Genomic DNA, 26,306 nt, shown 5'->3' on the forward strand with positions numbered 1-26,306 from the left:
CCCACCTACGCCATGTGTCAACGGTTCACTATCATTAATCTTTAATAACATTCGCAGCTTCCTGCCGAAACGCGATATCGTATCGAACCTTGTAACTTCGTCAGGCAGCAGTCTACTTATATTAACCGAAACGTGGCTGACCAACGATATCACTGACTCAGAAATTCTGTTTGACCTGTCCAACTTTAATCTTTTTCGCGCTGATCGCAAGTATTCTCGTGGGGGAGGAGTCCTAATTGCAGTCAGCGAACAATTGTCTTGTTCTGCCATTAATGTCGCGTCAGACTTAGAAATGCTGTGGATTATGTGCCGCGCCTCACCTCTGACGTTATTAATTGGTGTGTGTTATAGGCCACCTCGCAAAAGTCCCGACTTTCCCCGCAAGCTTCACAATTTTCTAAATAAACTAGTATCAAAGCACCCTAAAGCACACATCCTACTATTTGGGGACTTCAATTACCCCAATATCGACTGGAGTAACCAACCTCAGCCCATAGTTAGTCAAGAAGAGCCGAATGACTTCATTGAGGTTTGCCTTAATTTTAACTTGACCCAAGTTGTATCCGAACCGACACCCGTCGCAGGGGAAGCAGCGAACACTCTGGATCTCATACTGACCACTCATCCAGACAGCCTTAATTTCATTACAGGCCTCCGAGAAATCAGCGACCATAAAGTAATCCATGCCAACTTTAACTTCGAACCTGAATTAAAACAAACTTCTCAAAAAACTATTAGGCTCTACGATAAGGGAAACTACGAAGCAATGAACTCTGAAATAACGAACTTTCTATCGGTCTTTGAAACGTCCTATCTTTCCAGAAGTGTAAATGAGAACTGGACCCTTTTCAAGCATAAAATTATCGAACTAACAAATAAATACATTCCGTCATGCAGTTTACGGAAGAGTAATCAGAAACCCTGGTTCACAAAGACACTGAGAAGGCTCGAAAACAAGAAAAAAAAACGCGCATTTCGTACAGTGAAACGCCACGCAAACCCCCACGCATGGGAAAAATATTATGAAGCTGAGAACACATACTTGGCCGAGATTGGAAGTGCTAAGCGTTCATTTTACGAAGTAGTACTACCAAAAATGACAGTTGATAACCCCAAGAAATTCTGGAAGGTGATAAACCCGAGGGAAGCGCGTGCTATCACCCTCACTAACAATGCTGGTAAAATCGTGGCTGATTCCGACTGTGCAGACATCTTTAACACTGCATTTTCATCTGTTTTTACCGACGAATCCGAAGCACCATGTTTTACATTACCACTTATTATTACTACAGCCATGGACGCCATAACTTTCAGCAGTAGTGGAATTTCGTGCATAATAGATAAAATGAAAAATTCATCTGCTGCCGGCATAGATGACATCAATCCAAAAATTTTGAAAAACGCTAACCCAGCCTGTTCCAGTATTTTCTGTTTGTTGTCACAATCACTCTCCGAAGGAACCATTCCAGACGACTGGAAAGTGGGGAAGGTCGTTCCCGTGCACAAAACAGGTAATACTGATTCTCCTCTTAATTATCGGCCCATTTGATTAACAAGTATTCCCTGCAAAAATCATGGAACACGTCATTTACTCCCAAATCATGCAATTCCTAGATTCCAATAACTTCTTTCATCCGTCACAGCATGGTTTTCGTAAGGGTTTTTCGTGCGAGACTCAACTAGCCATTTTTCTTCATGACATTAACGCCAACTTTGATATTAATCTACAAACTGACGCCATCTTCTTAGACTTCGCTAAGGCGTTCGATAAAGTACCTCATCAACGCTTGCTTCTTAAACTTTCCCAATTAAACCTACATCCAAACATCATCGCGTGGATTAACGAATTTCTCACGCATCGCTCTCAGTCTGTCTTCATTAATAACCAATCTTCCAACCCGCTCCCAGTCACCTCTGGCGTCCCGCAGGGTTCCGTCCTCGGTCCCTTGTTATTCCTCATTTACATTGACTTACCCCAGCGCGTATCTTGCTATATCCGCTTGTTCGTTGATGATTGCGTTATTTATCGTTCGGTAACTAACCCTTCTGACCAAGAATCCCTTCAGGCAAACGTAAACCTCGTGCTAAACTGGTGTTCGCAGTGGATGATGACACTCAACCCTAACAAATGTAAGTACATGTCTTTTCACCGCCGTCGCAACCCTTTTGTTTTTGAATATTCATTTCTAACTCCCCTGTTGACCTCGTCCCGTCTTACAAATACTTAGGTATCACCATTTCTGATGACTTATCTTGGCGACTGCACGTAACTAACCTAATATCATCAGCTAATAAAACATTAGGTTTCTTAAAACGTCACCTGAGGGAAGCCCCTCAACACGTCAGACTACAAGCATACATCTCACTTATCAGAACTAAACTGGAATACGCATTGCCCATCTGGGACCCTCATCAAGCATATTTAACAAATGCCATCGAAGCTGTACAAAACCGAGCTACCAGATTTATTCACTCTTCATACTCATACGACGTTAGCATATCATCTCTAAAATTACAATCAGGCTTGTGTGATCTTTCTGCTCGCCGTCGCATTGCCAGTCTTGTTTTGTATCACAAGTTTTTTTATTCGCCCCTAAGACAAGAACCATACATCTGCGCACCCCCACCACGCAGATCCCATCGCATCGGTCACCCTCTTCAAGTTTTGCGTCCACGAGCCCGTACTACTACCTTCATGAACTCATTTTTTTCACGAACAGCAACTGACTGGAACAGCCTTCCCCACCATGTCGCTGCCATAACCTGTCCATCCGCATTTTCGACTTCTGTGAACGCCTGCATCTTGTAAACCCCACCCCTTATGTAACACCCCGAAAGGGGTCTTTAAGGAAAATAAAGTGATGTGATGTGATGTTTGTTCTCGCGCTCGCGCGGTTTATTTAGCATGACGTACGTCTTCTACGCTCTAAACGGTTGTGTGAGACGCACTGAAGTGGTTTAAGTCGGCATGGCCGGACTTTCTGCTGGCATTGAGGCGGACGGAGCACGCAGCGCGATGTGTGCGCGCATATATTTGAGCCTACAATCAGCCTCGGAGATCAATTTTGTATTTCTGAACGTTCCATTCACTAATGTGGCCTTATTCCAGTATTATCCTCCAGTTCTAAGCTGAGGTTCAGCAGAAATGCAACATACGCGACAATTGCAACAGCATGGACACCGTTCTGCTACGATAGGAGCTGTGCTGTTATATTTCGACAGGCGTTCAAACTGTTCGCTGCAGGTTGCATTGTGGGACCACTTAGTTCGTTGGATGAGGTTTCCGCCCATCAATAAAATAGTTGTGGCTAGTAATAGCGGCATACCTTATAGTCTGAATTAAGCTTGTCCAGCAAAGCGACCGTTTACGAACTGCGCGAGCGTCCCAAGCAGCGGTAAGTGCTGGATTACAGATATCTTTGTTCTATATAGCGCATGGTCCAAGCATACGACATCATCGGTTATATATCTATAAAGGTTGTGCGGTGTGACTATACGAGGTCGTATTGCGGCGTTAGCCCATTTTCTCTAGCTTTTTCGAGAAAGAGGATGATAACCGAAGTATTTTTCAGTTGTGTTCGTTCCGTTCTCTACGACGCACTCACACGTATTACAGAAACTTTGTCCTCAAAAATAGCCATCGCATTCTTTTTATGCGATCCTTCTCGTATATTATGGCTGTATACAGGACAAAAAGGCAATGCCGAAGCACGAAACTTATATATGTATCCTGCTGCTTTGCCAACCGCAGTGATCGCTGTGTTGAGCAGCGCCATCGGCCTCATGCAGGAAGGCTAGCGTAGACATATAGTAATTTCAAGCATACTGGACTTGAAATGCGTGAGAATGATGCCGGTGTATCATAAATGTTTGATAGGTCCTGCCGCTTAGATGTTTCGTGGTTGCTTTAAGTTGGCCGTGCTCGAGCATGCGCTCTTATGTTTTATGTTTTACTCTCTACGCCAAGCGATCAGACAGTGAGCTGATTTACCATTTCGTGCCGGTGATACAGAGACAACGGTTTTCTTTCTTGAATTAAAACCGATATAAACAAAATAGTTCACAACACCTACACACACCAGGGCTGATAAAGCGCGTCACATTTTTGCCCCCCAAGACATATTTCCGCCTACTGTTGTTAGCGATGCACCGAAAGGCTTCCCTGACGACATTATATGAACGGACACGGCGTAAATTTCACTAAGTACGCTCTAAAACATTCCGAAATCGTTCCGCAGCACACGACAGCAATACTTTCAAGCAGCGCTGCGCCGGATCGCACAAGCCAGAGAGGAGGAAATGCTCGCCGCGCGCCCTATCCTCCTCGCCCGATGAAAAGGTCTATATGAGCAGCGCACACGTACGCCAAGAATGGTAACTCACCAACTCGCCAAATTCGCTGTGTTGCTTGTACGAGTGTTCTGACTATGGGGGTCTAGAACAGTGAGTTCAAAACAAAGTAAATACGAAGTAAAAGCCGCGTTATGCATCAGGCGTGTAGTGCAGTGGCATTCCTCTTGCGCACTTCCCTAAGAACAGACGGCGCCAGCTGCCGCCGCCGCCGCGAAGCCTCCGCGTGGCCTCCGAAATGTAAGGCTGCGCGGGTGAGTGCGAACGGACTGAAACGCGTCATGCTGGCAGCGCACTCCCAACTCCCGCACCCCTCCTAGTGTTCCTGCATATGCTCCCGGAGTGAGCAGAGTTGCGCATAACATTTCCGGCGCCACTCGCACCGCTGTTCGCCGAGAGCTATCACGTGGCGTAATATGACGTCGAATGTTCAACTGCACCGCTGGGAAGCCAACTTCACGGGCGTGATGCCGACTCGTTTCCGTCAGTTCCATCGTCATTGCAATCAGCGGACCGTTGAGCGTGCGTTGCAACCATCGGCTCCAGGCTGTAGGCACGTTATTCGACGATATTAAGTCAAGGCCCTTGGTGAAGTGATACGAAACATATCATATTTACACTTGCATTCCCGTATGACGGGGTGCAGCGCACCAAACTGCACACACCGCACGGAAGGTGGCGAAGCTTTTTATGCGGTGCCGCGCGGACTGGCAGACGTGCGCCGACGACTGCGTATCAGCCTCAACCGGCCGGCTCCGAAAGGGAACAGTATATGCGAGATGCGTTCGCCTTGTGTGCAGAGGTGACTTCAGCCTTCTTTACAATAAAGCAACATTTATCTCGAGTAACACCCCTGTTAACGCTGAGATGCGTACGGGATAACTTGTATGATTTTTCGTGTATATATGAAGCGTGACGCAGACTCTGGACAAAGAATGAACGACACGTCTGCGTCGCGGCGCACATATACGCCAAGAATATTAAATTACCAACTAGCCTAATTCGCTGTCTTGCTCGTACGGTTGTTCTGACTATGTGGGTCTCGAACAGTGTGTCCAAACAAAGTAAGTACTAGCAGATACAATTTACCCGCTTCAACCTTGTTTCTCCCTCCTGTCATTTTTTTTGTCGGGGTTCTAATTTTCAAGTAACTTTGATTGATGCACTAGTGCTCATTGTTTTCTAGTAAGCGGAAACCTAGCGTTTTCTGGCTTACGAGACAGCTGCCATAGCTTCAGCATTTATCGCCCGCAATATCTTGGTTGTTCGATCGGCCCTCGTAAAAATTAGGAATGTGAAAATATGCCTGCATGTTTAATAAGCCCTGTGCATTAGCAAATTGATCCGAGTAGAAGGAAAATATCAAGAAAAATGTGTCATACTACAGTCTGCAATGTGTGACTAATTACTTTGCAAGTTTGCCATCTTGACGTGATTAGCGCAATAAAAATAACCTCTTGTTACTCTTAATACCATCTTGCCTTTCCAGTTGCTTTGAATTCTGCCCCCATGGCTCTAAGAGCGACACTCTAGCCGTTCTGCCTGCATGCAGCCATTGGTCATCCATTCCCTTGTACGAAATAAATTTGATCTAGAGTCCCGTCCATCTTTCATCTTTTTCCACTTGAACACTTGCTTCTACGAAGCAGCTGGTAAGACTGCGGCATGAATGAATCGCAAAAATAATCTTTGCATAAAATGTGCGCATGTGAACATTTGAAATGCATTTAAATCTACGTGTCAGCAGCGCATATATCGTAAACGCGTAGCTGCTGTGAATTACGGTTGGTGATAAATGGCGCTCTGTTAGCAGCCCCTGGCATAACTGCAGGCACGATAGTTCTTTTGGCAATGATCGTTAATCGGCTCGTATCGGCTGCCGAAATGCGCTCACGTAATTGTCCACCTTGCGTGTGTGAAGTTTTTTTTGTTGAACACCCTTTAAAACATTTCTTGCCTTCCAGCCTCTGTGACAAAACTTCACAGGCATGCTGGAAAACTGTGCACCACTTTTTGTTGCAAGGTAGAGCGCGTTTACACGCAAACTTTTGCGCTGTTCGAGCCACGGGCATAGTCAGGATAATATTTTGGGGGACCAAGGGGGGTCCTACCACCCCCCCCCCTATATGTACGTTCGTGCGTGTGTTTGTATATGCGTGTGCACAAACAAAATCTCGGGGATTGGAACCCTGCCCCATTCCGGCTACGCCAGTAGTTCGAGCGTAGCCTCCATTAAAGAGTGCCACCTTGCTCAGCGCTTGCGAATACTTCGTGCATGTAGCTCGCCACCAGCATGCAAAAAAGCAAATGCAACACCGCGCGGCATTTGCCCCCTAGGCACGCAAGGAGTGGCTTCACTGCATAGCCGAAACATACTGGTGGACCTATGCAGGAATCTGCTCCCTGCGGGAGCGTCTACAGGGACACTAAGTGGCTGGAGCAGTGCAGCCGCCTGGTGGCGTGGAGTTCAAACAGACAAACACAGAATTAAAATTGCGGTAACCCACCATATCCTGCTTCGGTGCTGGTGCAAATTTTCGGCAGTGGCGTAATTGTGAACAAGATTACGCCGCTAGTCAATAATTTACACCAGCAGCTAAGACGAATATAGTGATTGGCTGTCTTTATGTGGTCGAGCCTTGCACCACCAGTTGGCGCCACCAACCCAGCCGCTCACGTTTACGTTCCCGCTCAACCGGCGAACCGCCCGCGCTTGCCGGAATACCGGATGCACTAAAATTCTCTAATCTGTGTAGCAAGATATTTTCCTTACGTCGCCATTTGATGTATCGTGATACGCAGATACAAACACTGATCTGTGAGTGCTACTGATGTTTGGCTGATGCATTTTCTTTTGAGTTTTCTAATACAAAACGCTTCCGCTATTCCACGGTTCATTTGTTCCCTTATTATTGTGAGGGGGCCCGTGTGCTGGAAAATGTTGCGATGCATCCGCATTCCCGATAATGTACAGCCAGGTGTGACAGAGCTGCGCTTTTCAGGGACAGTTCATGTTCTCAATGGCATGTGTTGACGCGACTTCCAGTTTACGTAAGATTTTCTGCACAACAAGGGTATCAAGTAAACAATGCCACAAATGGCAACGATAACGGCCCGACAGAGGTTCCTACATTAGAAGACACGTAGGAACAAGTTTGCTTCACTTGCCATACGCCTTGACGGGTGGAACAGGCAGTTTCGCTCCTTTTTGTCACCTGAGTGCAACCTTTCGAATGTTTTTTGGGGGGCACGATAATACAGTTTGCACAGTCTTTAGTCCGTGTGATAATAGATGCACATCTGGATAGATTATTTTTCCCAGCTTGATCAGCTCTGCTCAGAGAACGTCCCCTATGGACGTCAGACTCTGGAGTTTTGCAAGACGCGTAGCGCCACCTGCCGTTGCGAAGAGGCAGTAATTGAGTAGGGCGAAGCCCGACTCCCTTGCTAAGTTGCCTATGCAGCTAGCGACTGCGAAACAACGATTTAACTAGATTTTGGTCCATATTGCGAGTGTTTTGCGCATTTAACACCCAGACAGACAGCTATGAATTTCTACGCTAGTCGGACGCGCCGCTGAACAGCCATAAAGCGCTTGCTGGCTCACTCTTCAGACTGATGGCGGAAACGAAGGCAACCGCGATAGCTCCGCGCGCTACGAAGAAAGGCCGCAATATACGTTACTGTTGTGTTGTAAATTTCCATGAACCTGAAGGACGGAATAACAACGTTCAGTTTTACCGATTTCTATCGCGATCGTATTAAGGGGAATGGCGAGAGCGCTGGATACGGGCCGTTCAACCTGTTGGGTAATCGGATTACTTGCATTCCCCACAACACAGCGGCTCGCATGAGAAAGTGCGACAATTTTTTTCTTCTGTAATTGTGTTGCGTAGCCCTGACGGAGGACAATGGTAGCCAAGCGAAAACTCAAGAATCTGCAGCCGCCACATCGTTAGTAACAGAAACAACAACGTTGTGAACCATCCTGCTTATGTGCCATCGATATCTCCACCTTTAAACAGACGTCCGCCTCCGCTTGACTCAACAAGTGCAACGGAGAGAATTGGCAGGTCAGCTTAACCAAGCATTTTGGTTCGTTTATGAATTCAAAATCCTGTTATAGAGCATCGTTGTATCGCGAGCCCATTTCCACTTTCGGTATTTTGTAAGTCCTGCGCCGATACAGCAAGCACGCTTCGCAATGTGCTGAGCCTGCTCGACTGTGTTTTTTCAAATATTCAATGTGAACCAATTTGAAATGCTTAGATTTTTATGCTGATATACAGACAAACCTGATGCTCTCTGTATTTGCGAGTTGCAGCACGCCGAAATAACACTTGAGACTTTATTTTATATTGTACACGCACTTCGCCCTGCTGAGCTTCCTTTCCGAAGCGTGGATGGGCAGAAGCTTTCCAGGTCCTTGATTTTTAGGAAACCGGGCCTCAACACAAACGAAAGAGAAGGGTCCATTGTGGCCTATGCACCTTCGCTTGCGGACAGCTCTCCTTGCACTACTCAGTTAGCGCCAAGGCTGCGATGGGGGCGCTGGTAGCGGGTTTTTCCGCAGCGCCGCCTGGGCAGAGTCTGAGGTCTATAGTCACGTTATTTTGAGAACACTTAACAGACTAATAGAAACCGTCGAGGCTAATAAGGTGCGCAAATCATCGAAAGACACAAGAAAAATATCGCTGTCATTCAGCATGTACGCCTATTATTGCACAGACTAAGCAATGCAACCTTGCGGTACCGAATACAACTGTATTCTCGGCCTCAAGAAATATTTCAAAGTCCTTCGCCCAGGTGGCCGAAAATGAGCTAAACTGACTCTTTCGCACGTCCAGGTGTATTCCGAGTGAAGCGCACTTCTCTGTCCGTTCCTTGTAGTACGTATCTAGTTTAAGGGATACTTCTGTCGCGCTGAAATCTTTGGATGTGGCAAAGTGGAAGGAGTGTCAACACACGCCTCCGATAACGTCACCAGTCCTTGAAGTACGCAGCTCTGTCCCACCTTGCTGAACACTTGCCGAGTACGGATGCATCCCACAATTTTTGGTAGCACGGACCCTAACTAACATGGAAAAGAGAACAACTGAACTGCGAGATAGTGCAATCGTTTTATATTTGAGAACTAAAAAATAATGCCTAAGCCAACTGCCAATAGCCTTCACATATCAAGATTTTTCGTGCCTCTGCAGCACGGTATGCTGAATGCCCCTACATGGAAAATATTTTTTCTTATATAGTAAATTTTTGTTAGCCCGCTAGTTCCGCCTAAGGTATGATGGCACGTGAACTTTGGTCAACTATTTATTTGTAGCTACTTTCAGAATGAAACAGTATCGAGAATGCGCATGTGTTGTGTGTTTGCTACCTTGTCGCCGTCTTTTTTTTTCTCTTCACACAGTAGTAACTTGAATGCTCTTGTGAACGGGACCTGATTTCTCTAGGGGTACACGCACCTTCTTTGCGTTGAAAATTTAAAGGGGCAACTTAATACCTCTATATTCATAGGACTGTGCAAGAAAGCTGAATGATGAACCGCAGGACCAAACTAGCGCAACAAGAGATACCTCACTGTAACAGTCTTTCAGCAAACGACGTAGATTTACTGTTTTGGAGTAAGGTGAAAGTTAAGTCAGTGACTAGCAGCCTCAGCAAACCTATAACTGCATTGACACTAGCAGCAGTTTGGTTACTTAGTCTTCAATACGCGGATTATCGCGTGTAACATGAAAATGACAACGCAGGCTGGTTGCTACTGTCAATTAAGTTCTCTTGTAGTTAGGAAGTATCACACATAAATATATTGTTAGCAGACCATCTGGTATGTGGTCCAATACCTTCGAAGAAAGGTATTCACAGGCCGTTGACAATAATTGTCAATGTAAGCGACTAGCCCGAGCGAGCGAGCGACAGCCACCCCTTCTCTGAAACCCCTTAAACTTCGTAAAGTACCGCCACGCTTTGAAGAATGCCGCCTCCTCCTCGCGCGTTCTGACCAAGGCCGACGCCACGTCGTTATTGGCCTAATAGCATCACGTGGGTCCTCGCGCCGTCTATCAGCGCCATTTTTGCTTGAGAAGTGTCTACGGAGTGGTGAGGAGCGCATGTTGGCGCCGTTGCTACGCTCGAGCAGTGTAGGCGGCCCCACGGTCGAGGAGGGAGCGTGACTGAGAGGAGAAACGAGGAAGAGTGAAAGCGGAGGAGGAGAGTGTCACTACTTTACGAAGTTTTAAGGGGTTTTACCCTTCTCCCTCCTTTCTCCGCGTTGGAGCCATCCACGCAAATCGGTTGCGCGAAAGCACATGCCCTTTTTCTCATCGCCTTCCCTCGCCTTCCCGTAGTTCCTTCTTTACAGCCGCAAAGAGCGCACGCGTTCACTTGTCTCCATGGTGTGCTGTCGTCCACACCATCAACATTCTATGAAGCGCTCGCCTGAATTGCAGCTGCATTTATCGTGGACAAGAATCCGTCATGGATTTTCGTCCGCCCGGTCATCCACGATAGGCGGGCCACCACCCGACGGCCAGCCAGATGTTCGATAGGCGAGCGCGCAAAAACTTCCGTTCCTCCTCACTTTGGCTCCATTGCCCCACTCGCCTGCCGGGAGCACGAGTGATTTCCCTCATAGAGTTTCATACAATACTCGCTGGAGGGATCTATGGCGCTAGTGTCTACGGGAACTGCAATGGGGGCGGTTCAGCCAACATTATAATTATGGAAAGTGCGGGGATTTGCCCAAAATTGCTCCTCTTAACTTCGAACGGCTTCGTGGCTTTGTAAAACTCGTCATTTTCAACAAATTACTGCGTAACAAATAATTAAATGAACATCGTTAGAATTGTCCGATGGCTGGATTGCAGCACAGGACCTCTAGCACAGAATCCCGATATTGAAACCGTTACGCCACGGACATTTGCATCGGCAAGTGACATAAAACGCCCTTATGAATTTAGCGCGGGCGAGCTAATGCCTCGAGACGTTTGGTGTGTTTCTATTTGGCCACCTCCACAATCTGAATCGTTTCAGCTAGTAGCGATAGTGCATGTTCGCGCCGTCTTCTGCACTTCGTATGGTATAGATTGCGGTGAAATTGACGACACTGAAGGCATATAAAGAGCAATAAACAAAACCGCAACAACGCCTGAATCCACCAGCACGAAGATCAAACAGATTCATCTACCAAATATTCCCTTGGTGGCTGAACGATTCTAGCGCCAGAGTTCCCTCTAGTAATTGTTGTAGGAAACTCTATGCTTTCCCCCACACGCTTTCCCGCGACGACCGAGCGACAGTGTGCCCCCCTCCCCTCCTTCGTGACCCTTCCCACCGCGAGAGCTGACGCACGACGCAACCTTCGGCCCTGCACTTTCCTCCCTCGCCCCTAAGAGCACACGCCATTTGCGTTGGCGCCTTTCCTCGCCTTCACTCCCACAAATCTGACCTACAGAAAAGCATAGGAAAGCTATTCGCTTGAAGAACTGAAATGCCTAGTCTCATAAAAATATAGAGGAAAAAACTGTCTTGTACAAGACCTAACATAAACAGGGTGCCCCAAGTAAATATTGTCAAACGTTAAAAATATGCAAATGCCACGTAGCTGCGCAGCACCAAGGTAATCTTGCTTGCCGCCGCTTGGAGATACAGAGATAATATTTTGCATCCCGTGTAATTACGTAATTAGTCTTAATCAATCAATTTCTGAAATATTATAATTGGATTAGAGGTTTCGACGAGAAAATTGCAGAGCGACATGAAAAAGAACTCCCGATACAGCTTTCTGTTGTTCCATACGTGCTACATAAAAGTATATCTGAGCGTGAAGGAAGACTCCGAATACACGCAAAATTGCCGCGTGACTGGCCGGTCGAGGCAGTTTTCAGCTTCGTTTCAGGTTCAGGTTCGATATTCTCGTATTTTCCGGTTCGGTTCAGGTGCAGCTACTGAGCAAAAGACCTAGCGGTTCGAAGCGGTTCCAACCTGTTCACGTGGGTTCATAACGGCTCTGAATTCCAGATAATAGAAAGTTCTAGAAAAAAGTTTTTGGGTATATTAAATTTATGTTTGCTAAATAGTTTATTCTTTTCCACACGTGGCGCAGACCGATGTACGTATCTCTGATGTGTCTAAGATTACATAAGAAATATTATATACTGTGTCCCGAGGCAGGCGCATGTGCAAGGGGTACTGCTTTACACCCGCGTCCCACCTCGTACGTCGAGGTTCAAGGATTACTAAAGAAGGGGCAACTTGAAGATTTGGCAACGACACAGGCCTGTGGGGCACATGTTGCCCTGACAAAGGTTCTTCTGTTCAGCCGCCAACCGAACCCTAACAGTGCGCCCGTGCAGGTTCCCGTTACTTCCACAACCTGAAACTTATACACTGCCACGTTTTAACAGTGAAGCTGTTCGCGCGACTAGAGGCATTCAAAAACGCCATATGCCTGTTCTCACAATTTTCTACAAACATAGAACATACATTCGTATAAGGAGACATCGCACTACCGCATAAAAATGGGCACGGACAGGAACATGAAAAAGACACACCGAACGCTAGAACTAGCGTTCGGTGTGTCTTTTTCATGTTCCTGTCCGTATCCATTCTTACGCGCTAGTGCGATGTCCCATTATACGAATAACCACCAACTAGCCCAGCTTTCTCCCTTAAATAGAACATACAGGAAGCCTATACTTTGAAGAAATTTCAAAAATGTTCGAAGGTAGGTGCTAAATCGAAACTGACAAATCTTCGTTTTCGACCTGCTGAAAGGCGATTTATGAAACGCAAAATTTCCCACTTTCTTCAAGGGACAAGAACAGCAGCAATTTTGCGTTCGGGAAAATAAGGGTCATGTCTTGGGGGTCGTATACCAAAAATGCTTGGAATAATATTATATTCCGTGAAAACATTTACTCGACACTCATTTTCTAATAATTTTCATAGTTTAACTGAGGAGCGCAGTCCGTTTTTTCTGTCTTCTTAGTGAACTATGGGCGGTAGATTATCTCGTTACAACAAGAATCATGGCTTACGTACAGGACGTGCTTAATCTATCAACGTTATTTACAGTATTTGCAGAAAATAATTTCTTCGAACGCTCCAGAGTATCATAATGCCGTTATCTACAATGTCTCCCAGGGTTATATACGCGACAACGAGTGCAAATTCTGTGAAATTTGGAAAAGAGAGGGGGTATTTTTCGGTGCCATATATGCCGTAACATTACCGTTACCGGTTTAATTAACAGCATTGTAAATAATTACTGAACTCCTTTGGAATAAATTAAGTATTGAAGTGATGCGGATAGTTACAAGTGCGTTAAACGAGCAGCGCGAAATTTAGCCCGCTGCCTTCATAATTGCGCACACCATCGCGATCAAGCTTGGCAAAAATGGAGCAGCCTCTCTGGTGCGACAGTATGGGAAGTTAAATATGTGTGCACCAGGTACAGCCCTTGCAAAACAAACCCTAATATAGGGTTCGAAGATGTCCAACGACTGTTGTGAGCAATGTTTTCCAATGTCCCGAGCGAACTCTGCTCGAAACTAGGTTTATTGAGTATTCACAGAGCACTTTGCTCAAGAGGAACTAGATGGCGCTTTCGGCCAGGAGCCTCGCGTTGCCTCAGGCGAATGTGTGAGTGCGAAAGCATTACCACTTCTACGCTGCTACAATGCGTTCAGCTGTCTGAATTGCAACTGGTTGATGGCCAACGCAGTTTCATTCATTCATGTTGCAAAATGTGGAACGGTAGAAGGGAGACGTGCAGTAGTTGGCTGCATAAATTGTGGCTGGAATTTAAGGTATGGAATGAACACGCGTGGCCAAGTTCACGGACCGCTGCTACACGGGGACTGTTTGTGTTGCTGGCCCTTCGCGATGCACGGCTTTTCTTGACGATAAGAAAGGACGCCCATCCGCCAGGGCTGTCTTCTGTTTGTATCTCTAACATGCAAACAGAAGGCTTCAACCGGGTAACCACGGCAAGAGCAAGTGCATACCTGATGTTGCACGGTGACAAATTAGGAGATTAGCGCCGCTGCCTGGTGTAGTAAGTTTTTCGCGCGTTATCTGGACACATGCATACCAACTCACACTCAAACTTACGCCGTCTATATCGCCCGCGTAACAAAAATAACTGAATATGCGTGCTCTTCAATCAATGCGCCGATGCATGAGTGACGACTACGCAAACAGCGCCCGAATGTTCGAAGCTGAATGTTTTCGGACAGTAGACAGAGTAAGCGAGCCATAATACATTTTGTTACAATCTGTTGTAAAGAACAGAGCATGTACTTTGCGAGCCTTGGGCGCGGCAAGGACGAAGTTACCGCAACTGCACTCATCTGCGAGTGATTAAGCAGAAAATAAGTGATATATTGACGGCGCTGAGGAACGCTAGTCACAAAACAGCAAGCCGCTGCTTCATTATGATTGGTAAATAAAGAGAGAAGAGCAGCGGACACTGATTCTGATTTCATCCAGAAGCGGAAAGTTTGGACACATTGGAGTACAGTTTCAGTCCCGCTCCAAGTACACAAGCGACGTATACGCTGCTCGCACCGTTTGCACAAGGCGCAATCAGCTTAGAAAGCACTTCCATGTCCTCTGAAGCTACGGAAATATTGTCGTGTCGTCCACTCACTCACTTCCTAGAATATCCGCCGAAACAGATGCTTGCGAAGCCGCACCGGCGTCATGCACATGCATTGTAATCAAGGAGGGAGCGGGGACAGCTAAGGCAACCAATGGACGCATAACCACGTGATCAAAAATAGCGGCGCTTACGGCATCGCCGTCCAAAGGCACTACATTATGTGACAATGGGTAGCATTATGAGCGCAGCACGTAGCGAAAGATTAACGTTTATGGTTCAATTAGGAGCGTTGAAAATATTCCCTGAGCTCTCGTACTGGCGGTATATTGTTCTACGTCGCACGAAGCTGTCAAGCTTAACAAGCACTTTCGCCCAAGTTACTGCACGTGAGAAGTATAATCATTCATGTTGAAACAGTTACTTTTATTTCATTTATTTTTTATTGTTATCGCGCCTTGCTTATACAGTTTCCTTCACCCTATGCTATTCCTTCTCCCTATGATGTGCCTCCCTTCCCCTCCCCGCTACCTCTCTCAATCCTATTTACACTGTTCACCGCCACGTGCATCTATTCTTAGAGCTATAAAAATGCGTGAAGAAAACGAACCAAGAAATTGAAGCATCTACACAGAGAGGCACGGAAATGTATGTAAGTTGCCGTCAGGATGGTTTCTACAATGTTTCGTGTCGGCACAAGAAAACCGAGCACACAGCCAGCTTCTAGTGACAATTAAGCCATTCACACTTACGTGAAATCTGGCGTCACCACACTGTCTATGTGCCTCCTGGAAAACAGAATAACAACGCAACATTTGTTGCACACACCTGACAGAGTTCCGCATCACTTCCGATACTTCACATACAGGTTTCAATGCAGTCGATGTACCTGAACCGTTACAAGAATAACAGTTGAGAGCCTGGCTAGCGCAGCATAGCAGCGGTTTGAGCGTGTTGAAGTTTCTTAGCCATAAGATTAAGCCTACTAGTGCGCACGGTTGGGGAAAACATTTTGTGGTGCTGGGTGCAAAAACTACGATATGATTATGAGGCACCCGTAGTAGGAGCTCGTGATTAATTTTGACCACCTGGGGTTCTTTAACTTGCACCTAATGCGCAGTACACTGGCGTTGTTTCATTTCACCCCTGTAGAAATGACACCGCCACTGCGGGAATTTGACCTAGCAGTGTAATTTCATAGCCACTGCGCCACAACGGTGCTTCCACACGGATTGCCTAAGAAAAGGCATTTTGGCATCCAGGTAAGCCCTGGAAGTGGTTGCTCACTCACTGTGATCATCCGCACCTGACCACGAGGTGGCCGGTTTGACCGCGACGGTCACATTCAACCGGCGGTGGAATAGAAAGATGGTCGCGTATAGGTTGGAGAAGTTCGGGAGGTCCAAATTAATTAGGAGCCCCTTTATGCGGCGTCTCGGAAAGTACCGCTGTTGTTTAGGCGTTGAAATTTGTGATTCCATTGATCCACGTAAAAGACCACGGTTGGCAAGTGTTTGCAGAAACTATTGCTGTAGTGTGGACAAATTCAAGGCCATGCGGCCCTGCGAAGGTGGATGATAAGCGGAGCTGTAAACATCGTACTAAGAAATGTTCGCAATCACCGATACATTGTTTCAAACCACGGTATTCCAAGCTGAAATTATTCCAAAGTCTGGACGTCAAATTGACGTGGCTGTTTATGCGAATGGGGGCGGGAACCCGCGACGTTTTTCAAATAGCCAAATCAGCAGCCTTCATCTTTGCCGGAAGCATCTCTTGCTTTTTTTACTCCTAAATAAGTCGTATAGCAACTTTATTTTAGATAAAAGCGCTGACAAACACAATTGTGTGCTACTGAAATCAAAATTGCTTTGTAATTATTTACGCAACAATTATTGAAGCGCACGGCCAAGTGAACGCAAGTGTTAGCATTTTTCGAGCCACAGCCTCACATGGGTCAATGCCTCGTCCAATCCAAGGTCGATCCAAATGGGTCGCGAAGCTTCGGGCGAAAAGCGGTTCAGTACAGATTGTCACCGACATCAGCAAGGGGGGTTATGGGAGCAGCGATTGAAGCGCGACTATGTTTGGAGAGAACAAAGATTGGGAAAGAGAAAAGCGTTTCTTTTTAATTAAAGCGAGACAGATTCATTCGACGAAAATAAAATTCCTGGTCAATATTATATATTCGTGAAGAGTTCAGAAAATACAAGTTTATTTAATGTAATTATTATTAATAAATGCATTTCTTTTCAGCGCCCATTGTTACAGGGGGCGTTGGCGCCACTAAAACTCGCAATGCAATGCACATGGTGAAATGAGCAGAAAGGCGCACTCGTAAAGTTCACCTGTGGAAATACGTCCCCCTCACATTTTGTGCTTTCTTGCTTGTCGAAGTTTGTCTGAATTTGGTGACGCGAGTAGCTTCATCACTTTTTAATCTGGTCATTCAAAAGTAGTCAGTTACGACCGCCAGATAATTGTGTAGTTGTTTTCGTGCGACTGCGCAGGCCGACGGGCTTGGCGCGCGACGACAGGATCAGCACTCTACACCTAAAGCTTTCGTCGGCCTCCAAAGAAAGTATGTTCTGTGCAGGGGTGCGATTTCGACAACCGTACGGCTGGCCTTTTCTGCATCGCTTTCTGCGCTGAAAGCTCGAAACACCCATCAGGTCGAATGGCGGGGCATTTGAATATATAGCTCCAAAAGTAGGCCAACGAAAAAAATTTCGCACCTTCGCAAACAAAATGACGTCACTTCTGCTTTTACCGGACATGGCGTCACATTATTTTTTATTCCGCCGGAAGTGTTTCCACCACATACAGATGGCGCTAAGCCCCATGAACCGCCGATGGACCGCCATGTTTTAAACGTATGGGCTCCTATGGAAGCTTCGCTACCAGGTATATTTACCTTGCACAGTCCAGTTTGCTGTGCGCACGTAAGATGGCGGCTACATGAGAACAGCTGAGAGGTTCTGTGGCCCGCATTCAGCGCATTTTTGCCCTTAACACGGCCAGATTAAATGAAGTCTAGGCGTCCAAGATGTCATTCCGCCCGAGAAGAATTTTGAAAGCGGCGAACATCATGGAAACTGCGAAAGCCTATAGTGTTTTGATGCCCATGCTAGAGTACCTAAAGTTGGCATACATATTTCCAACTTCCGAGAAATTGTTACAAGGCTTAGGCGGGCATTGGAAATTTGCTACTGGCAAATGAGTTGTATATTGCATAGCACGATTTGGTCGCCTTTAGATGTCTTATTAAGTGCTGTTTACGGAATTGTGATATTGTTTCTTTTTTCTTTACCGAGTTCCACAGTGGCAAATATCCTCGGCAAGATTTTCCTTCCAAGATTCAGTATTGGCTATTAACATTTTCACAACCTAATTGAATTATCTTATTAGCACATTCGCGAGATATACTTTTTTTCTTTTAAAGTTAGCAAATGCAATCAAAATTGGTACAGCGGATCTGAAGCCCTTGAGCTAAATCTAAAACGTCTCTGCAAGATACGCCATTGCCGGTGCATGGTCGGGCCAAAATAAGCTGCTTTGTCTTGCACAAAATTGGAGTAAATTATTTTCTTGTGTCAATCTCGTTTGTCCTGATTTTTGTAATGCGTTAACATTAAGAGGTTCAGAGTGGAAAGAATTGTATGTGTGAAGTGTGGAAAGCCGGTGACATGGTATAGGTAGAGAGCTGAAAAAAGCGTGAGCATATACAGCGTGTCCCAGCTAATCTTAGCCACAATTTAAAAATATGCAGATGCCGCGTAGCCAGACAGAAGAAAGGTAATGTTGTTTGCCGTCGCTAGGAGATACTCAAACAATATTTTTCATTCCGCCTAATTCATTAATACGCTTCTCTACTATTTTATTTAGATGAAAGGTGTCAATGAGAAAATTGTAGAGCGACATGAAAAACTCTCGATGCAGCCTTCTGTTGCTGAATACGTGCTACATAAGAGTGTTTTTCTGAGCGTAAAAGAAGCTCGCAAATGCATGCAAAACTTCCACGCGACTGGCCGCTCGAGGCATTTTGCGTGTATTCGCAGGCTTCTTTCACGCTCGAAAAAACACTTTAATGTAGCACGTATTGGGCAAGCGTGCACACACACACACACACACACACACACACACACACACACACACACACACACACACACACACACACACACGCACACACGCACACACGCACACACGCACACACGCACACACACACGCGCACACGCGCGCACACGCACATATATACATATATATATATATATATATATATATATATATATAGCGAATGATGACGTTCTCCTGTAGAAATCGCCGATTACGGCACTCCCTAATGTAATATTTGAGCGCAGCTGTACGCGTGTGTGTCCATTCCGCGACATATTGAGGTATCGCGCCGATCTCCGCACCGATTGCCAGAGCCACAGCGTGCGGCGCTATGTATAGCGTGATCATTTTTGTTTTGTTATTTTTAAATATCGCCTGGAGCAGATCGCGTAATCATTGTCGTTGAGCTGGATTATTCCAAGAGGCCGACATTACTAGCACCGGAAATAGCAAGACTTGTTTGACTAATTAAAAAAAATACTAATTAACTTGCTAATTACCTTAGGGGTCATATTGTAATCTACGAATTTTAGCCGGTGAGCTTCCAAGACGTGTCCACTTTAAATAAATTTTAGAGTCACACCTGTTTCGGGATATTACTAATATTACTACGGCGAGTTTTAATTTTTACGGCGAGTTTGATGGCGCAATCTCCGAACTGGCGTCATTCTGGAATTCCAACTGGAGACGCCTTACATACTGACCGGGTACAATGTGTGAATTGCAATATATGACGCAAAGTAATTCAGTGAAAATATAAGCAGTGTTCCTTTTTAATTCTATTAATATCTGTTTCGATTTGTCGTGCATGTAATGTCCGCCTCTCCGAATAATCCAGCACAAGAACTAGGATCATGTTATTTGCAACACCTTGTCCTTAAAAATTCAATAAAACTTGTGAAGCCTATATCGACCGGCCACACAGTTGCCGCTTTCCTGCGACAGCAGCTTATGCAACGCAATCTTTACAGGGAAAGACCCGCCGCGGTATCTTAGCGGCTACGGTGTTTCGCTGCTAAGCACGAGGGAGCGGGATCAAAGCCCGGTAGCGGCTTCCGGATTTCGATTGCAGGCGAAATGCAAAAACGCCCGTGTCTCGTGCATTGGCGGAGCGTTAAAGATCCCCCTGGTGGTCAAAATTGATCCGGAGTCCCCAACTAAGGCGTGCCTCATAATTCTATCGCCATTTTCGCACTTGAAACCCCATAATTCAATACCGGGAAATGCTTGCGAAGACGGGCTTTCTGGTTCTTTGTTTTTCTGTAGCCCGCACGGCCGGTGCCGCTGCTGCCGCGCATAGATGGATGCTATGAATGCCTCCTTCAGAACGGGGCGGTGGGTTGCGCCACCGAGTTATCCTCATTGTATTGGCTAATATGCTACCTATGTTCAAGGAAAAAGAAAAGCAGGAAAGGAGACCACAAAGAATTTACGTCACCAAGTTTCCTGAACCCCTCTTCGGAACCTTGTCTTCGTACGCTTCTCTTGTTTGTGGTTTGCCTAGTTTTCGTCCACTAATCTTCCAGTGAATTCTTTTTAATCTCTACTGCGGGCATGTTTACCTGCCTTCCGCTCTCGCTGAACCCAAAGGCTTCAAGGAGACCAGAGGTGCCCGAATCTACCGCTGGGCAGATACCTTGTCATTCTAACAAAAAATGCTCCATCGTTTCCCCTAGCTTTACCGCAGAAGCACATGCTTCTTCTTCTTCTTTGTTGTATTTCGCGTTATAAGTGCGTGTTCTAAGGTATGCTTATCTCGCTTTCGAAAAGTAATGAACTTTGCTTTGACTTATCACAATTTTTTTCTTTCCTGATTGCGATTTTTCTTCTTAAGTAGCTACTCATAGTGCGTTTCTTTTCCATTGCCACCACCCATAAGATTACCTCAGCCTCTCTGACTTTTCGCTTGACGTTTTTGCGGCCATGTTGCTCACAATACCGCTCGCGTACATGTTGCTAAGCTTCTTAGTTCGCCTCCTCCAGTGTGAAGCAGTTCTTTCTTTTTTTGTACAAATATCTAACTTGTGGATGCCACAATGTCAGTCTGGATGTCAGACCATGCAAGACTGGAGGATGCCAGACTGTCAGTCTAGATGCCAGACTATGTAATATTGGCAGATAGGCAGATGTGAGTGCAACCTGGTGATGCTTCAGGGTGGCTTCCTCCGCTTTGCTCCTCATGTTTCCGTTGCACCCTCCTCCTCAGCTTTCCTCCTCGCGCTTCTTCGCTCTCGCCGTATTTCATCCCCCGCTGCGCCCCGCGGATTCGCTCTTTCATCCTTCGCTGTACTCGTTCGCGTGGTTACGCCACCGAGACACGCCGACGCTCAACGCAGGAACGGGCGCCTAAGAGCTGCGCTCTTAAACACCTTGAAATGTGGTGAACTTGGTTAAATTTATGGATGCAGCACCATAAAGAGATTGGACGTAATAATGCTCACGCATTTCTCTGCCATTTACCGCTAAATTGCCATTGAAGGCTTTTTTTCCTTCACCGATTTAACTCCACCGGTAATATTAATGCGAACAGCATTGTCGCCATTGTCAGACTAATTGTTGCAATGTCTAGCCATTTCCTCGAAGCACTGAGAACATAAGGGAGCGGCGGTGTTCTGCAAAACTGCACGCTGATATCAAAGCTGTAAAATAATGATCGAATAAAGGGCCTGTAGGAATCCATTGCTTCTACCATTTGGATGAAACAAAACTGTTCATGGCAGAGATAATGAATTACTGGCTTCAAAAAACGCCGCTATGTGACAGTGCTAGGGGTCGCTTGAGTCCGGTTCCGTTCTGCTCGGGTCGCTGCCAGAATTCTCTATAGACTGTTTTAAACGTGGCGGCGCCATTTTGCTATTCCTGCACCGTCTGTCGTTCGGCGCTGTGCTGGTATGTGGAAACAGCATGCTGTTGACGACGAGCGGCACGCTTTTAACGGGATAGCGTTAAAAGCCCCATGTCACAGAAAATCCGATGTCGGTGTCCGGTGTCTCGTGAGCGAAAAATCATTCCGAACCACGCAGGCCTTCCGCGTGGCCCAGAGGCGTTACGGAATTAATTGAAGTTGTCTTAGTAAAAAGCGTCAGAAAAATCCTAAAGTACGACTTACACACAACCTAAAAACATGATAGCGTCGGATTGTAATTTGAATATACGAGAAAGCATAATTCGGTTCCGCATAAACTCCAACACAAACCCCTTTTCCAGCGCTTCTATAATAGCGACAGCGGCGTCCCCTGCTCTGTTCGTTGCAACACAATCCAGATGGCTCCGCTCTCGTAGCTTTCTCTTCCGTTCCGGGAAAAGTTATGTCGCCAGGCATAGAGAAAGCGCAGGTTGGACGCCGATAAAAACACTCACATGTAAGCACTGGGGCTGACCGTTTCGCTGCTGTTTCCGCCAGAGATTGGGATGCGGTTGCGAGGCGCCACCGCCACGTCGGCAGCCATGGCTGCTCGGTATGGGCCTCCTGTCCTTGTTTTGCTGCCTTCCTTCTTTCGCGGCTTCACTGCGGAACACAAGCGGCAGGTGTGGAGAGACAATGTTGTGCTTGGAAACAACATCCGCAGTTAGCAAGTTGCGTCGCACATGTCGCAGAAGTTACCGACAAAGAAATTGCGCTTCGATTGGCACTCGTGCTCCATTACAGATCGGCGAGGTAAAGATATCGCGAATTAGTATAACGACCTCTCCTCATCAACAAACAAGCAGATTCTCGCTGACTCGCAATATAGCGCCTTATCCGGCATTCTAGCATAGCGCGGCGAGCTACTGAACGCAGGATGCACCGATGCTAGTGCAGTGGCGCACACCTTCGACCCGTCCACTACATGCGCACTCCAGGTATGCGTCCACTGCAGCGACTGGTGGTGATGATGATGATAATGAAAAGGATGATGATGATGATGAAACCTCAATGGCGCAAACCAACTATGGGGGATAGGCCACGAATCGGGTGGTAATACAATTAAATAAATAAAAGAAATTGGTTAATAAATAACAAGAAAGGAAAATAAATATATAATCCAAGATGAAAAATAAACTGTGAATACATGAGATAAAGTATTGATCAATACAATATAGTAAGCCTTGCGTAGATAGAAATACTAAAAAAAGAGAAAAAATAAATAAAAAGGATATGCTTAAACTTGAGTAAGCTAAATTCTGAATAATAATGGTAAGATTTAAACTGAATTTGTGCTTTTACTTTTTGAATTTTCTAAATAGAAGTAGAAGTAAATCAATTGCTGAAACTAAACTATTAACAAGGCATTCTTTTTGTGCCACATAGAAAATTATAAATGGCTAGGCAAACGTTCGTGTGGCTATATCCCAATACCGTTGCTCCAAAGGAGGGTATAACAGCACTGCTTAAAGGCAATCCTAAATTTTGAAGTAGAATTTCTAGACATTTTTCGATGAGTAAAAAACCACCGATATGATAATAAAAATGATCTATAGATTCCGGTTCATTGCAGAGGTAGCATAGAGGGTTTACCGCCATGCAGACCACATCTGTGCAAGTAAAAATTAAGTGTTGAAATACGGCAAGCAGCCTAGTAAATGAAACTTCGAATTTCCGGTTAGGACACCATTGCCGGTTCCAAGAATAATTTAGGTGCAAAAAATCTAGATTTTGCTAATGAAAAGGCTTTTTTGTCTTCGCTCAAAGAAAATTGCCTATATCTGGCTGCAGTGATGTGCGCAGCTGCCGGCAGCACAGATAGCGCCGGACCTGTTAGAGAAGCTCGTGCTAAGGAATCGGCTATTTCATTGATATGAATGTCTCGGTGGCCGGGGACCCATACCATATGAACTAAACTTAAGTGAGGCGGAGCTAACGAATAAAACGTGTTCAATGCTGTCGACTTTGTAAACACAGTAAGTGCGCGGCATACAGATGGATAATCTGTGACGACAATAACCCTTGTATGAAGGGGTAACGTCCGCAAGGCAAGAAATATTGCCAGAAGTTCGGCATGAAAAACTGATGTGTAATCTGGTAGGCGAAGTGAAAAAAACCAATCGAGGGATGGTGAGTAGATACCCACCCCTGTCTTCTCTTCACGCGAAGAAGCATCAGTCGCTGTTACATTTATTTTGAAAGAGGTCAAATATTCTGGTAACCGGTCATTCAAATATGTTGTGGGCAGAAATTTCGCACTGTGTGGCAAACTGTCTGCAAATTCAATTTTGAGCGACCCCGGAGACCTATGAAGCGGAATTATTTCTCAAAGGCGAACATTTAAAGGTGCTAATTGTTCTTGCACAAATACGACTTGTGGGGTATGCAACCGTGACCACGTGTTCTCAAAAATGGATTTCGTTCACTAATAAATCCATATTGTCCACGTCGTAGCGAGCAATCATAAGCTCCTAAGTAGGTTTGAACCGTAAGCATGCGGAATCGCGTGTGAAAAGTAGGTAGGCCCGCTTCGGTATACTACATTATTAGCAACAAATTTAGGAAGACCGAAACATAGTCGAAGAGCTTCTCTTTCTAACAGAACAAAGGGTCTTAATTTATATTTTGCACTTCCAGCCAAATTCTAGAATCGGTCGTACATACATACGATAGATCATAATTAGTGTTTCACTTCGCATACCAGAACGTCGGTTACTGACTCTACGTTGTAAATCTAAGGCTCGTGTCCTCTTCGTTTCAATATTTTCTATGTGAGAACGACAGTAAAGTTTTCCGTCATATATGATACCCAAGTATTTAAGCGGCTCTACCTGGGGAATGGTTCTCTGTTCAAATACTAATGATAACTGTAACGGGCCGGAAAGCAGAAAAACAAGGACTGCACTTTTGTTTACGTTTAGTGACAGATGCAGATTGTGAAGCCACGTCTGTAGAGTACAGAGGTACGTTTGCAAAGACAGGTGAAGGAAAATAATGTCTCTAGCTGTCGCGAAAAATGCAATGTCATCTGCGTAGACATACAGATTCACATCGTGGTGCAGAGGCACTGAACTCATGAATAGGTTAAATAGTATAGGAGACAGAACAGCCCCCTGGGGCGCCCCTCTTGTCTGATCGTACTTTCTTGAAGAAAACCGTTTTGAAAACAATGAAATTGTCGGTTTCTTAGAAATTCAAAATCCATGCCGTTATGTATCTCGGAAAATTCTAGGACTGTAATCTGTTCAGCAGTAGAGAGTACACAACGCTGTAATAAGCTTTTGCTATGTCAAGAGTCACTAAAGCACTAACTTCTTTTCTATGCTGAGCAAGTTGGATGCGGCTTTCCAAATATGCATGCGCACACCAAATGGAGAGACCGGGCCGGAAACCTATTTGACTTGGGCTCAGTAGCGAATTTTCAGATATATTATCGATCATAAAACCATGTAAAACTCTTTCAATTAGTTTTATCATATTTGACCTAAGAGAGATAGGCCTAATGTCAAGGTTGTAGCCAGCTGGTTTTGTTAAGCAGCGGTATAATTTTAGCTGTCCTCGATTATGGTGGAATACAAGCCTTTTTTAGAGAGTAATTCACTGTGTTCACAATGTCATCAGAAGACATTTCAAACATTTCTAGCATGGCATTGGAAATGTCAGGACCGGCAGCTGGGGCAGGCAGAGATCTAAGGACATTGGAGAGCTCTGACACTGTAACTTCCACAAGGTCATCGGCGTTGGGAGGCCTTAGTGGCCCATTCGGCAAACGTGATGTTCAGCGTCGCGCTAAGCCCTTCCCTATGAATTCTAAAGCGACTGGCACAGTATAGAACAACGTGCGCACGTACCTTCGACAGCGCCACGAGAGACGACGATGTGGCGTCCTAGTTCTTCGATATAGCAGTACAGCGGACGGGTTAAGCAGCTGGCCGCACATCAGGGCTTCACCGTGAAAGAATTCGAAGCGCCGAGCCCTGGCCCGTGGTGCGCACGACGCGTGTCGGACGCTCACTTCTTCTGCCTCTTCTTCGATTATGCGACGGCGAGCAGCTGATTCGCCGATGCGACTTCATCTCTCTTTAAAGAGAATTAACGGTCGCACGTTCCAGGTGTATCAACTCACGCACTGTGCGATGTGCGCGTGCATTTACTTCAGCGCGATGCTAATAAAATGTAGTTGCCTGCTACACAAGCCTGCGAGCATCCAACTTGGCCGTAGCAAGGATATCAGTGAGTGAGCTACAAATCACCGTAGTTACGCACGATTGAACAGTTATTGAACCATCGCAAAGGCACTTTTCAAGCTTAACGAACAACTACGCGCGGAATACA

The 26,306-nt window shown here is 45.7% G+C and overlaps 1 protein-coding gene across 3 annotated transcripts in view; it reads right to left on the reverse strand.

The window, feature by feature from the left end:
• The window catches only part of LOC129385579 (uncharacterized), a 39,115-nt gene extending 13,129 nt beyond the window's left edge, over nt 1–25,986 (reverse strand). For 2 of the 3 annotated variants that reach the window (XM_072286830.1, XM_072286829.1), the window contains exons 1-3: nt 25,823–25,986; nt 22,427–22,574; nt 15,706–15,741 (exon numbers count right to left, since the gene is read on the reverse strand). In XM_072286830.1, the coding sequence (XP_072142931.1) occupies nt 15,706–15,741; nt 22,427–22,515 (125 nt within the window). In that variant the 5' untranslated portion in view covers nt 22,516–22,574; nt 25,823–25,986. The remainder of the gene's footprint in view (nt 1–15,705; nt 15,742–22,426; nt 22,575–25,822) is intronic. The other variant, XM_072286831.1, reaches the window with a different exon arrangement.
• Between the last annotated feature and the right edge of the window lie 320 nt (nt 25,987–26,306).

The sequence above is a fragment of the Dermacentor andersoni genome, chromosome 3, assembly GCF_023375885.2.
Source record: "Dermacentor andersoni chromosome 3, qqDerAnde1_hic_scaffold, whole genome shotgun sequence".
NCBI classification, from domain to species: domain Eukaryota; kingdom Metazoa; phylum Arthropoda; class Arachnida; order Ixodida; family Ixodidae; genus Dermacentor; species Dermacentor andersoni.